The 12,061-nt window shown below is 37.6% G+C and overlaps 1 protein-coding gene across 6 annotated transcripts in view; it reads right to left on the reverse strand.

The window, feature by feature from the left end:
* The window catches only part of PCLO (piccolo presynaptic cytomatrix protein), a 429,470-nt gene that overhangs the window by 62,914 nt on the left and 354,495 nt on the right, over positions 1-12,061 (reverse strand). For 3 of the 6 annotated variants that reach the window (XM_053897773.1, XM_053897770.1, XM_053897768.1), the window contains 5 exons: positions 11,641-11,734; positions 9,949-10,020; positions 7,764-7,944; positions 5,953-6,147; positions 4,556-4,738 (listed from right to left, as the gene is read on the reverse strand). In XM_053897773.1, coding sequence (XP_053753748.1) covers positions 4,556-4,738; positions 5,953-6,147; positions 7,764-7,944; positions 9,949-10,020; positions 11,641-11,734 — 725 coding nt within the window. The remainder of the gene's footprint in view (positions 1-4,555; positions 4,739-5,952; positions 6,148-7,763; positions 7,945-9,948; positions 10,021-11,640; positions 11,735-12,061) is intronic. The other 3 variants (XM_053897771.1, XM_053897769.1, XM_053897772.1) reach the window with 3 other exon arrangements.

Genomic DNA, 12,061 nt, shown 5'->3' on the forward strand with positions numbered 1-12,061 from the left:
TTTAAAAAATTAAGTTTAACTTTGTTAAAGATGTGTCATAAGTAGCATTTAAGGGACTGTGGCATGTTACAATTAGATCATGTATTATTAATCACATCCAATTATATAGGCCCAGAGCTATATCATTTGACTAAGGTGCAGAAGTACTGAAATTAAGTTTGATACCTAGATGGGCCATTTGGTCTTGGAATTCATGGCAGATGAAATGGACATATAAATCCCCAGTGTGAACCAGACATGTGGATGGCTCAGTGCAGACCCATAGCAATTACTGGAAAAGAACAAAAGTACCCAGTGATGGTAGATCAGCGGATTCATCTTTGTGAATAAATATCCATAACCAAGAGACCGTGTCTCATGGTCAGGGCTATACATTTACTCTCTGTGACTTTGCATGTATAGCAGAGAGATTTCTGGCAATAAATGTCAAATAACTACTGAAAGAGTTGAAAATGCATCATCAATCATTCTATGAAAATCTGGCATCTCTTAAATAAAACAAAACTTTAGAAGAGCATTTTGATCTTTACAGACAACAAGGAAAACCCTCACCCCCAGAGAAATAAGCACAGAACTTTGAAAGCTGAAATTACACAATTTGATCCCCTCAGATTTTGTTGGATGCTTGCTGTGTTCACATCATTACAGTTTCAATTTTGTTTCCATTGTAAACTACCCAAAGTTGTATTTCAGCTTTTTTACATGAACACATTGAAATGAGGGATGCAAATCTGTTTTTATTAACCTCTTACATACGTGAATGAAGACTTCACTTCCCAATGAACTCACTTTGATTTCTCTTCTGATTTCTCCTTGACTTCCTTTTGGACCCTGTCCTTCCCAGAAACAGAGAATGCTAAATTCTTTCTGACCAAAAGGAACCATCAACCTCCAGTCAGAAGAGAATGGGACACTGATTAGCTACCACCTTCTGTAACCAACAATCCCTTCTACTCCCAGTGCCCACCCAGCTTCCCAGCCCAGCCACCCCCTGCCACTTGCCCAAGAGAGCACCTCCCACAGAGTGATGGCTTAGAAAGAGTTCACCATGGCAACGTGCAGATATGAAACTCTTGACAGCTGCTGAAAGTGAGCCTGACTGAAAGCGGAGTTTCCAGCAGTGAGGTCTGTGGAAGTAGGTTTCAGGCTATTCTCCTACAACTCGGCCACACTTACGAATGCTTAATCTTAATTCCCTTGCACAATTTACTCCATGGTTCATCTGCTCCCCTAACCTCTCCAACCCATTCCAGTGGCCCTTAACTCATTGCCCGGGGCGGAGGGACATTTCTCTTCAGCCTGTAGTACTGGTTCTAAAGTTACAACTCACCTAAAATCTTAGTAGCAAGCAAAAATAGATCAGAAATTTCAAAATGCACTTAAAATGTGATATATTTGGGGTCAACTAAGTTCATGTTTAAGGTTTAAGGAATGCTTCCATTTGTTTTAGTTTGAGCATGGTTTAGAGAAAACTGTTTTCTAAAACTCTGCTCTTTGGTTGCTCCCACCTTCTGAAATGGCACAGCTTGTGTTCAGCCAAACCAACTGGCTTGGAAAAAAACCCATTTGCAGGGATTTCTAAACACAAAAGAGTTGTTTAGGCATCAGGATTATCTGGCGCAATCTGTCTAATCTTTCTCTTCAGGTTTCCCAGCGTGCACCTAAACCCCGGAGGGAGAAAGTTCTCTCTGGCTCACTCCATAATTCTTTCTTGACCCATATTTTATGCTACTCCAAGCAAAAATCTGCTGAGAGGCTCACAAATATATATATATATATATATATATATATATATATATATATATATACATACACACACACACACACACACACACACATATATTTGAACGGCTCTTTAGGGACGATTTTGTCACCCTTGATAGAAACGATTACAGATGTACACAGAGCCTTACAGACTCTGCTTACTGCCACACTGGGCTTATGCATGACAGGGTTTTATTTCCTTGTTTGTGGCAGCTTTACTCTCAGCCTTCAGAAAAGAGGGTCATGTAGGTACAGTAAGTCTAAATTGTACTCTGCCATCATTTCTAGCAAACTCTAATCGTTTGTAAGAAGTGGAACAATAAATAACATATATGTAAATGACAATTGTCTTTATTGAAAGAAGAGTTTGATTTCAAAGGAGACAAAGTATTAAAAAAGCAAAGGTTTAGGCCTCGTAGCAAGGGTCAGGTTGCCAATTCTAGGAATTTCTGGGTGTGTATTCTACCCGTGATCCTAGCCATCTCTCTGATTGCTCACTCAGAAGAAAGGGATAAGGTTATCTTCAGTGAAGACCTCATCTACTAGGTGTGATCAAATGAGAAGATGGCTGACAACATACTTGGTATAATGTGAAGAACTATTCAAATGAAGGGCAGGATTATCAGAAAGCAGATGGGACTATATGGACTCCATTGTGAGGTTTGAAATGGAAGGCTTTTATCTGAACACTTAAAATTAATAATACTTATGTATGCGGTTAGAGAATAGGAACTCGTTGGCTCTTCGTACGTTTACATCTCAGACCAGTTTTTCTAAGCTTTCAACTAATGGCACAGCATTTTATATAATTCGATCCGATAGCATGTTTACCACTAGTTGTTTGGCAAAATGCATGGCTGAATTATATTCTTGGTGCATTTACGGTAGCAGGGAAATAATTATGTTTCACAAAATAGGGCACTTTCTGTATCGCCTGCTAATACAAAATTGAACAAGAAATGTTCACCACGGCATGTTGTCTTGATTATTTCAGTACAGAATGACTTCAGTATTCAGTCACGGCACCTTAAATGTATATGAATATCTGTTACAGCATTATTCAAATAAAGGGAACTAAAAGCATTTTGCTATAGATTTTAACCATATCTAGAAAAAACTCAGACAAAATATTCTATAGCAATACTTAAATCACGATCATTAAAAATAGAGTGTGAAATAAGGGAAGCATTTGACTACTGTGACCTTTATCATTATGGACTATCTGAAGTAAGAAAATGAGTAACATTAAGAAATCCACTGAACTTATCTGATGGAAGAAAAAGTCACAGGTGGGATTTTAAGTACTTTTGGAAAGTACTGGTAAGCTAAGTAGAAAAGGGTAACCGTGCAGAGGTGATAATCACCAGGCTAATTTAGAAAACATCACTATGTTTTATGCCACAGGTACTTTCCACTGTCCCAAAATATCTGATTCATTGGAACAAGAACCTATTATAAACTTTGGTTTTCAGAGAATAAAGAGAAATGCAATAGGAAAGTATAAGGCTTGATTTTAATTTGGTGACAAGTAGAGAATCATAAAATCAAGTACTTTAGGGCTAGAAGGGACATAACGGGGCACTAGTATCCTATTAAAAAAAAAACAACCTTCATTTTATCAATGTTTTTGAACTCAATTCAAAGACAATTTTATAATCACCCTCATTTGATTTTTGTCACTGGCACTAGCACTCTTTCTTGGGAAAAACTGCAGGAATGCTGGGGTCAAGTTAGGGATGGATGCAAACTTGCTTTCCTTTCTGAACACAGCTATGGAATCAAGTTTACATACACACCCCCAGAGCGAGAGCTCATGGGATTTGTCTTCCTCCAAACAGAAACCTGGGAAGACCGCAGAGTAGATCAGATGTTCGAGCAAGACATAGCAGAAGCATCACTGAGCAGCCCAGCCCCTATCACTTACTTACATGTTTATGTACGCTTGGTGCTTATTTGGCAGTAATTTTCCACCTAGCTAATAATGTTTCAGACATAAAACTTTGTTCTGCTCCCCACATGGTCTATCATTAGAGATCTCGCTAGCAATGGAACAAGAACTATAAATACTCTATTGCAAGGAATCAAATGAGAAAGCAAAAACTGACACACTCATTTTAAGCTGCATCATATAACAATGGCTCAGAACCCAGTAGTTTATGAATGAAATAAAGATACTTTATTTATTACACAGGCACTTGGATATTCACATGCCCAACACATCTGATACACTTAACAACTATGGAAACATGAGTGGAAAATCTCTGTTTGTAGGATCAAGAGAGAACTTTCACCATGTAAAGGTGAATTAGTGCATTAACAATTTTTCCCTTACTTTCCTCTAAGAATTTCCAAAATCCACTGAATTTTTAAAAAGTTACACTTGAAATAATATGCAACAGACACTGATCTACATTCCAACCGGTATGCTAGTTCGAATTTTGAGCAGTTTAAACTTTTATCACAATGCAACATATTTATAGTCATGCTTGAACAGATTAGGTTAGTAGCATGCATTCCATTCTGCAATATGAATATTGTTAATCTATTTCCCAACAGAAGTCAAAAGATGCCCAGTGCATAGAAAAATACAAATCACCGTAGTCAATATATCATGGGACTGATTTTGGGACTTACACAGCGACGAGGAAGTCCTGAAATGCCATGCCCACAAAAGCACATTAAAAAGGGGATAAACATATTTTATCAGACAATGTCTAAAAATTAAAAGAGGAAGGCTTTAAATTTGGGGGATGTTCTCGCTGTGTGCTTTGAATAGCGCCTTTCTGCTCACCTCCTTCTGGCTTGACTGGTCCATCAGACATCACCTTCCTGAGGGCTAGCTGGCTTTGGTCTTGGTTGCCATTGGCTGGTGGAGGCAGATTATCAGACTGAGTTCTTTGAATGGGGAGGATTCCTGCTATGCTGTGTCTGTGCTGCTTCCTGGCATGATTAGACTGACCGCTTTTATGTGCTGCTGTGGCAGTGTGGGTGAAATGGAAACCCAGAGTATGTATCCTCAGATGGAACCAGCTTAAATGTTACTCATGCAAACAGAAGTGATCTTTTGCTCTCTTTAAATAAGGTGGGTTTTCAAATGCCAAAATGACACCACATGCATAGCACTAAAGGGGTTAAAACTGGCTGTTTCTTTGCAAATGAAGACTTTGGGACGTGGGGATAACATCAGTCTATGTCCATTGTCTGGCTGATGTCTCTTGGAAGGAACAGTGCACCTCCATTTGTAAAATCTCTGTTCTTACTAAGTTTTGATATATCAGTTGACTACATTTTCATAAATTAAATGAAAATACAGCAGTTAAGATGGGTGGATTGTTATTCTTTAATTGATATCTTGACTGTCCTAGGATCCCCAATGGTTAGGAAAAAAGTAACCAATAAATTCGCTGTTATCATACGCAAAGTGTGATCCAACGAAATGGACCCCAGTGTGTTCCTTAAGGAGGTCACACTGCCTCATCACATATGTTTATACATATATTAATATTATGTAATTTTTTGGAAATATGAGACATGATTTTCTTCACAGATTTTTTTTTTTTTTTTTTTTTTTTTGTCAAACGATTAGCAAGTGTCCCACATGGAAAGCTACAATACTTCACGTGCATAATTCATTAAGGTATTTAAGCTTGAAGTGTCTTTTCCCACTCCAGGTTCGAGAATTTGCCTGCTGGTGGTATTACTCTTCCGCCCCCAATTTCGGAATGTTTTCAGAGAATCTCACTTCCAATCTGCTCTAACTGCTCGGGTGTGTGCTTTTTTGGTGTAATGCCTGGAAAACTGGCAGTCACGTGTGCTTATAATCCCTGTACTCGAAAGGATATTTAAAGTGCACACACAAAGGACACACAACATTGCGTTGTCTGCAAACATCACGGACACAGCTACCAAGTACTATGAGCCAGGTTGGATGGATGGTGGAGACAAAGGGGAAACAGCCAGTTTTATTGCGGTCCACGTCAATAAAAAAAAAAAAAAAAAAAAAAAAAATTAAATAAGAGAGAGAGCATATATATGTATCAGTACTGTCCTTACACAGACAAAGGGACAGAGAACGGAGTGAGCGGGGTGTGCCAAAACACAGAAAGCAGACAGGGAAGGACAGCAGGGAAGGAAGGCAACAGATGAACATTAAGCTGCCATGCTGAGGAATTTATTTGCGTCTTTTACTTGGTTGCAGGCGGAGCTGTTGCACTGCGGCTTCGGCAGCGGCTATGGCAGCCCCTGCATCTTCCAGGTGGGTCTGGGTGACGCTGGTTTTGCTCTGGCTGCGAGACGGTCCGTGAGAGCGGAGGTGACCTTCGGAGGAGGATTTCGAGCTACCAGGACTACTGTGGGATTTCTCAATGGTGGGAACCTGCATGTCTGGTTACAAAAGGGTGAAACAGGAGTTAACATGGCTCCAGCATTCCTCCCATCGAGCCCGGCCTCACGTCATTTGCAACTGTCTAAGATTTATGTTAATGCCGCTGCCTGTTGGGCTTACTTATGCAACTGCTCCCTACTCGGCAATGTGATTAAACATTTGGGAAGCCGTGTGGGGGAGGGGAGTCAAGAGGATGATAATGTTGAGAAGAGAGAAGTGTGAGAAGAGGAAATACATCTGACTATCCTCACGTAAATGAATTATGGTAACTTATCCTTTTAGCAAGCAACTGCCGATTCAAGTAGGGACCAGGCAGGAGACGATAGGCTGACACTACCACAGAGGAGTTTTAAGTAAAAATGTGGTGAATTCCTGGATGAAGGGGCGTGAGTCACTATAGGACACATCAAGTGTGGGGACTGTAGAATCATGTCTCGGGTGATTTTAGAGAATGTGGACTATAGATCCCACATTGACTATGGCAGTCAGAGGGAGAGAAGTCTTTATGCTAATGATCTTCTAGACCGTTAATCAGGGCAGAGTTGTTCTGGAAGTGGAATCCATAAATGATCTATAAAGCTCAGTCATAAGTCATATCTGTAGCACGCATGGGAGTCCGTGGTTTATCAGATCAACTCAGTGTCCTACTGGACTTGGCCTCGTGGTTTTCCATCTCCTAGAACACATGCAATTGGGACCCATTCCTTTCTAATGTGCAAAGAACCACTTTTCAATGTGATGTACTTTCCGAGAAGAGAAGGGAGCAAGACTCAGGTCCAGTATAAAAAGTTATAGTTGATACTTGTACATAGTTCAATATATCTAGGGAAGATACTACATGGTTATCTCATACAGGTAGTAACTCAGTTTATGATGAAGATTAATGTGTCGTAGGATAATTGGCAATAAACCTCTCAAAGGAAAATCTCATTCAAATGGGAATTCTGTGTGTATTGCCCAAACCGATGTATAACATTATTATTTCAAAAAATAATAATCAGAGTTTTAAAAAAAAATCATAGAATTAGCTTGAGGCCAACATTTAGGAAAGGTTTAAGTAAATTTCAACGTACCAATTGTTGTGATGACATGGGGAAAATGTTCTTGATATGACAAGTAAAAATCAGGATGCAAAATTATGTATAGTTTACATATATATAATATGTGAATAAGAAAATACCTATGAAAAAATAGGGGTTTAAACAATTAGAAGAAATCTGCATCAACGGTAATAATGAGTATGTCTCGTCAATGAACTGTTGAGGATTTTTATTTTTCTTTACGGAATAACCCAACACATTTTATAAAATCATAGTATCATGGAATCTGAGAGGAAATAACCCAACAGCTCATATAGCCCAAACTCCTCCATTATCCTGCTTCAAAACCAGAGTTAGGTGAAGATCGCCAAGTAGTAAACCTAATTATGGGCTGATCTGAGACTAACGCCCTTTACTCCTGATTCCATATCAGTCACTCTTTGCATGACATTATATTACATACTTTCCAACAGAATCCAACATTTCAAAATAAATTACATCTACAGGCATTCATATTCAGAAGTTACTAAGTGAACAAGGAGACAAAAGCTTTTTCTACTTGAAATGTCTCCTACCCTTGGATGGGTCAGGGAAGATACCATGGCTTCTGCTTTTGATGACAGATGGCTTTGGAGGCTGCTGGCTGCCCTGACTGGAATGAGACTTGCCATGATCGAGGCTTTCAGTCTGTTCTTTGAGAGAATACCATCTAGGAGTGTTATCGAGGTGAGATGTGCTAGATAAATCAATCAGTACCTGAAAAACAATGCAGGAAGTCAATGAGGTTGATATAATTCACTCATTACTCTCTTCTGTGACCTGAAATTTATTCATGGATATAAGATACAGTATGACGTTGAGGACGACCAGGCTGTCTTCCTCATGTTTCTTTACGCATGACATTGGGAACAATGCCCTGTGCATCATAGATGTCTAATAAACACTTGGTTAAATGGAACTGTATAAAATCTCAGACTATTAATTATTTTGGAGATGATGTAAAAAGGTAGACTTGCAATTCTTCCTGAAAGAAAACTTTCTTTTCTGAAATGAACACATTCTAGTACTAAATTTGGATCTTTTGTTTTTCTAACTTGGATATCATTTTTAAAGATTGGTTTTAGTTATGAGAGGGACAAAATAAAAAAGAATGGGCGATTTGCAAATTACTAACTTATTCCCTGTATTTTAAAACATACTTTAGTTGATCTTTGAAATAGGGGTATGACTAACAATTTAACGATGAGAAAGCACTGTGTCATGTTTTAACTGGCAGCATTTTCTTTCTTTCTTTCTTTTTTTTTTTTTTTTAACATTTATTCATTTGTGAGAGACCGAGAGAGACAACGCAAAAGCGGGGGGAGGGGCAGAGAGAGAGGGAAACAGAAACCTAAGCAGGCTCCAGGCTCTGAGCTGTCAGCACAGAGCCAGATGCAGGACTTGAGTTGGACACGGGGCTCGAACCCATGAACTGTGAAATCATGACCTGAGCCCAAGTCGGACTCCTAAGCGAATGAACCACCCAGACTTCCCAGCATTTTTTTCTTTCTTAGTGATTCGTAAGTAATAGTGCATTTTAGAGTTGCTGGCATTTCAGATTTGATGAGACATAAAATAATGAGAACCAACACAATGGATATATGCTCTAAATTCATGTGAACAATCAATTTTAAAAACAACAATAAATCAGTTTTCTGAAATGGGACATTAAGTCAGATATAACAGTGCATCCTAGAATTGTCCGAAGGTCAAGACTATTCCCAGTGGCTGTACTAGCATGAGACTGCAATTAAAGGTCAAATGGTCTAGTTTTGATGGGAAAGAGAAATACAGAGTCTAGGAACCAAACAAGGTCTCACATCACCTAGACTACATAACAGTTTCCTATGATTTCTGGGAAGGGACATCATATTGTCTAGGTGTTATTTTTTTAAGAGATGGTTTATTTTTCTTTATTTTTTTAATGTAATTTATTGTCAAATTGGTTTCCATACAACACCCAGGGCTCATCCCAACAGGTACCCTCCTCAATGCTCATCACCCACTTTCCCCTCTCCCTCACCCCCCATCAACCCTCAGTTTGTTCTCTGTATTCAAGAGTCTCTTATGGCTTATTTTTTAACATTAATTCACAACTTCTGTTTTAGCAAAGATCACTAAATAAAATATATATTTTTGGAAAAATGATAGATGAAAACAAAAACAAACCAAAAATGCAGAATCTGACCACTGTGCCAGAGTTCATTAATGAGGTTAGATTTCATGTGAATTTACATAAAATTCCTTTTTATTGTCTTCTCCTACTTCTAGTTTTGCCTTGTAAAATATTTTGAGAGTTTTCACGGGATACTTCAAAGAAATAAGAATGTAAAATGTCACATAAAGTCAATGATACATTCAGTGAGGAATAGCGACTCAATAACCTGAAAATGCAATTTAAAAATCTAGCTCATTTTATAAAGTTTATCTCAAAATTTTAACATAATCATTTGGATTCACAGCATGATTATATATCTCCTATGAAAACAATTACTAGTTCATCTTGCAAATTATTTATAAAGTACATCAAATGGTAAAGTGAAGACCATTTCTCAAGTTACTATTCATCAACTGAAAAGGATGAATCAGGAAATACATTCTATCCACCGAAAGGCTTTAACCAAAATGGTTATCTTATAAACTTAAGAAATACGCTTGCATCAAGCTCTAATTGGTGGTTCATAATGAAAGCGAATAAGGAAAAGGAAATCAGATGCTCACCTCACCAAGAAAGTCATTGGAAGAAAATCTATCATAATCCCAGACGGTCACCTCCAGTGTTTTCTTCTTGAGCTACAGTTTAAATCAAAATGTCATTAACCCCATTCCTCATCATAAATTTTCATCACACTCTATTATAGATTCATTTACTTTCACTTCCTTGAAGTGTATAAAAGGACTTCAAATTTATCTAAAAATGTGGGTTTATATTAAATAGTATGTGAAATACCAATGGTTTTATAGTCAAACCTAGTGTTTGCTCGTAAGAGACCTCAAAGTTTTACTCATTTCTTGTTATTCTAACACTCCCCTCAGATTTTAAAAATTAAAAGCAGAATCCATAAATGCTCTTTAAATACATGGAATCCATAGGTTGCAAAACTGTCTAGGTAATTTAGATAAAATATTTGGATTAGAGGTTTTCGGTTTTAATAAATCATCGAAAGACGTAAGTAGCATTGCCTTATTTCTGCAGGTAAATTTAACTTCTTTTAAATTCAAGAACCCAGATTACAATTTATACCTAGCTTCAACTTCACAATCACATCAGAAATCTTCCAGAGGACAAATCTTAAACCTTCTTTATAATCTTTGGGCTAGTCATCTGTATGTCTTGGTCTGTACAGTTTAGCTTCACAATGTCAGACTTACGAGGCCTCAATTTAGAGAAGACAGAGAATTCCTAAAATGTTGTCTGGTACAATAACACATTTTTTAAAGTTTATTTACTTATTTTGAGAGAGGGAGAGAGAGAGAGAGAGAGAGAGAGAGAGCACACAAGTGGGGGAAGGGCAGAGAGGACAGACAGAATCCCAAGCTAATAGCACAGAGCCCAATGCCAGGCTCAAATGCACAAAAAGTGAGATTAATACCTGAGCCAAGGTCAAGAGTCAGATGCTTAATTGACTATGCCACACAGACGCCTATCAATAATATATTTATATACACTAAAATATTTTCTTTGTATTGTTTATGAAAGTCAAATATAGCCAAGTATTACTTTTGTAATATACATATCAAATCATTATGGTGTCTAACATTACCTTATACAATGTATTACATCAATTATATCTCAATAGAACTGGAAAAAAAAGAGATTGGCCAAATTAAAAAAAAAATAATGTTTATTTTCGAGACAGAGACAGAGTATGAATGGGGGAGGGCTAGAGAGAGAGGGAGACACAGAATCCGAAGCAGCCTCCAGGCTCTGAGCTATCAGCACAGAGCCTAACGCAGGGCTTGAACTCATGGACCATGAGATCATGACCTGAGCAGAAGTTGGACACTTAACCAACTGAGCAACCCATGTGCCCCTGAGATTGGCCAAATTTTAAAAAAATGTACAGCCAGTTGGAAAAATGGTTTCCTTCAAAATATGACAAATATGGCCTAGTCTGTTGAACTATTTAAATTTTGAAATAACTTGAATAATTTGAAATAATTTGGTGGAAAATGTTCCACTGGTCTTATGTCTTTGCTTATTTTTTGGCTGTTTTGTCAAAATGCCCACGTTTACATTCATGGGATCTTTGAACTGTACCCATTTCCTTTCACTGGCTACCTTTCTCATATATATTTTACTCATTTCTTCTTGCCCGTGTGACAAAATTGATAGACTACAATCTTTAATACTTTTGCCATTGCTATTCTTATATTAGCCTAAATCTGTCACAGAAAACAATCATTGCATACCTGTTCCATGGAGATACTTTTATAAATTACTGTTTGATTCCATTCAGGATTAAGACTTTTTTGAACATATTTAGTCCTCCTCTTGTACTCAGCACTGAATTAGAAGGCAAAAAAACAAACAAACAAACAAACAAAAAGTTACATTGATTATTCACCTTAACTGATGACTTCATAGTTAACAGGAAGGTCGTGCAGACATTTTAAGATGATACTTTGTGTTAAGTCATTATGCAATCATCTCCTCATCTTACCATCTTAAGCCTTATTTTAAATTGAGTAAAAAATGACAATTTAAGAACATGTTGGATGCCTTTGGTTTTATTGGCCCTGAAGTAGTTTTTTAAAGAAAAGCTTTAGGTGTTCCAGCTATACTGTAATTTTGGAAATCTTTCCCAAGAGATAATTACATGAACTATATGGT

Source organism: Panthera pardus, unplaced genomic scaffold (genome assembly GCF_024362965.1).
Source record: "Panthera pardus isolate Hobbes unplaced genomic scaffold, ASM2436296v1 HiC_scaffold_8, whole genome shotgun sequence".
Classification (NCBI taxonomy): Eukaryota; Metazoa; Chordata; class Mammalia; order Carnivora; family Felidae; genus Panthera; species Panthera pardus.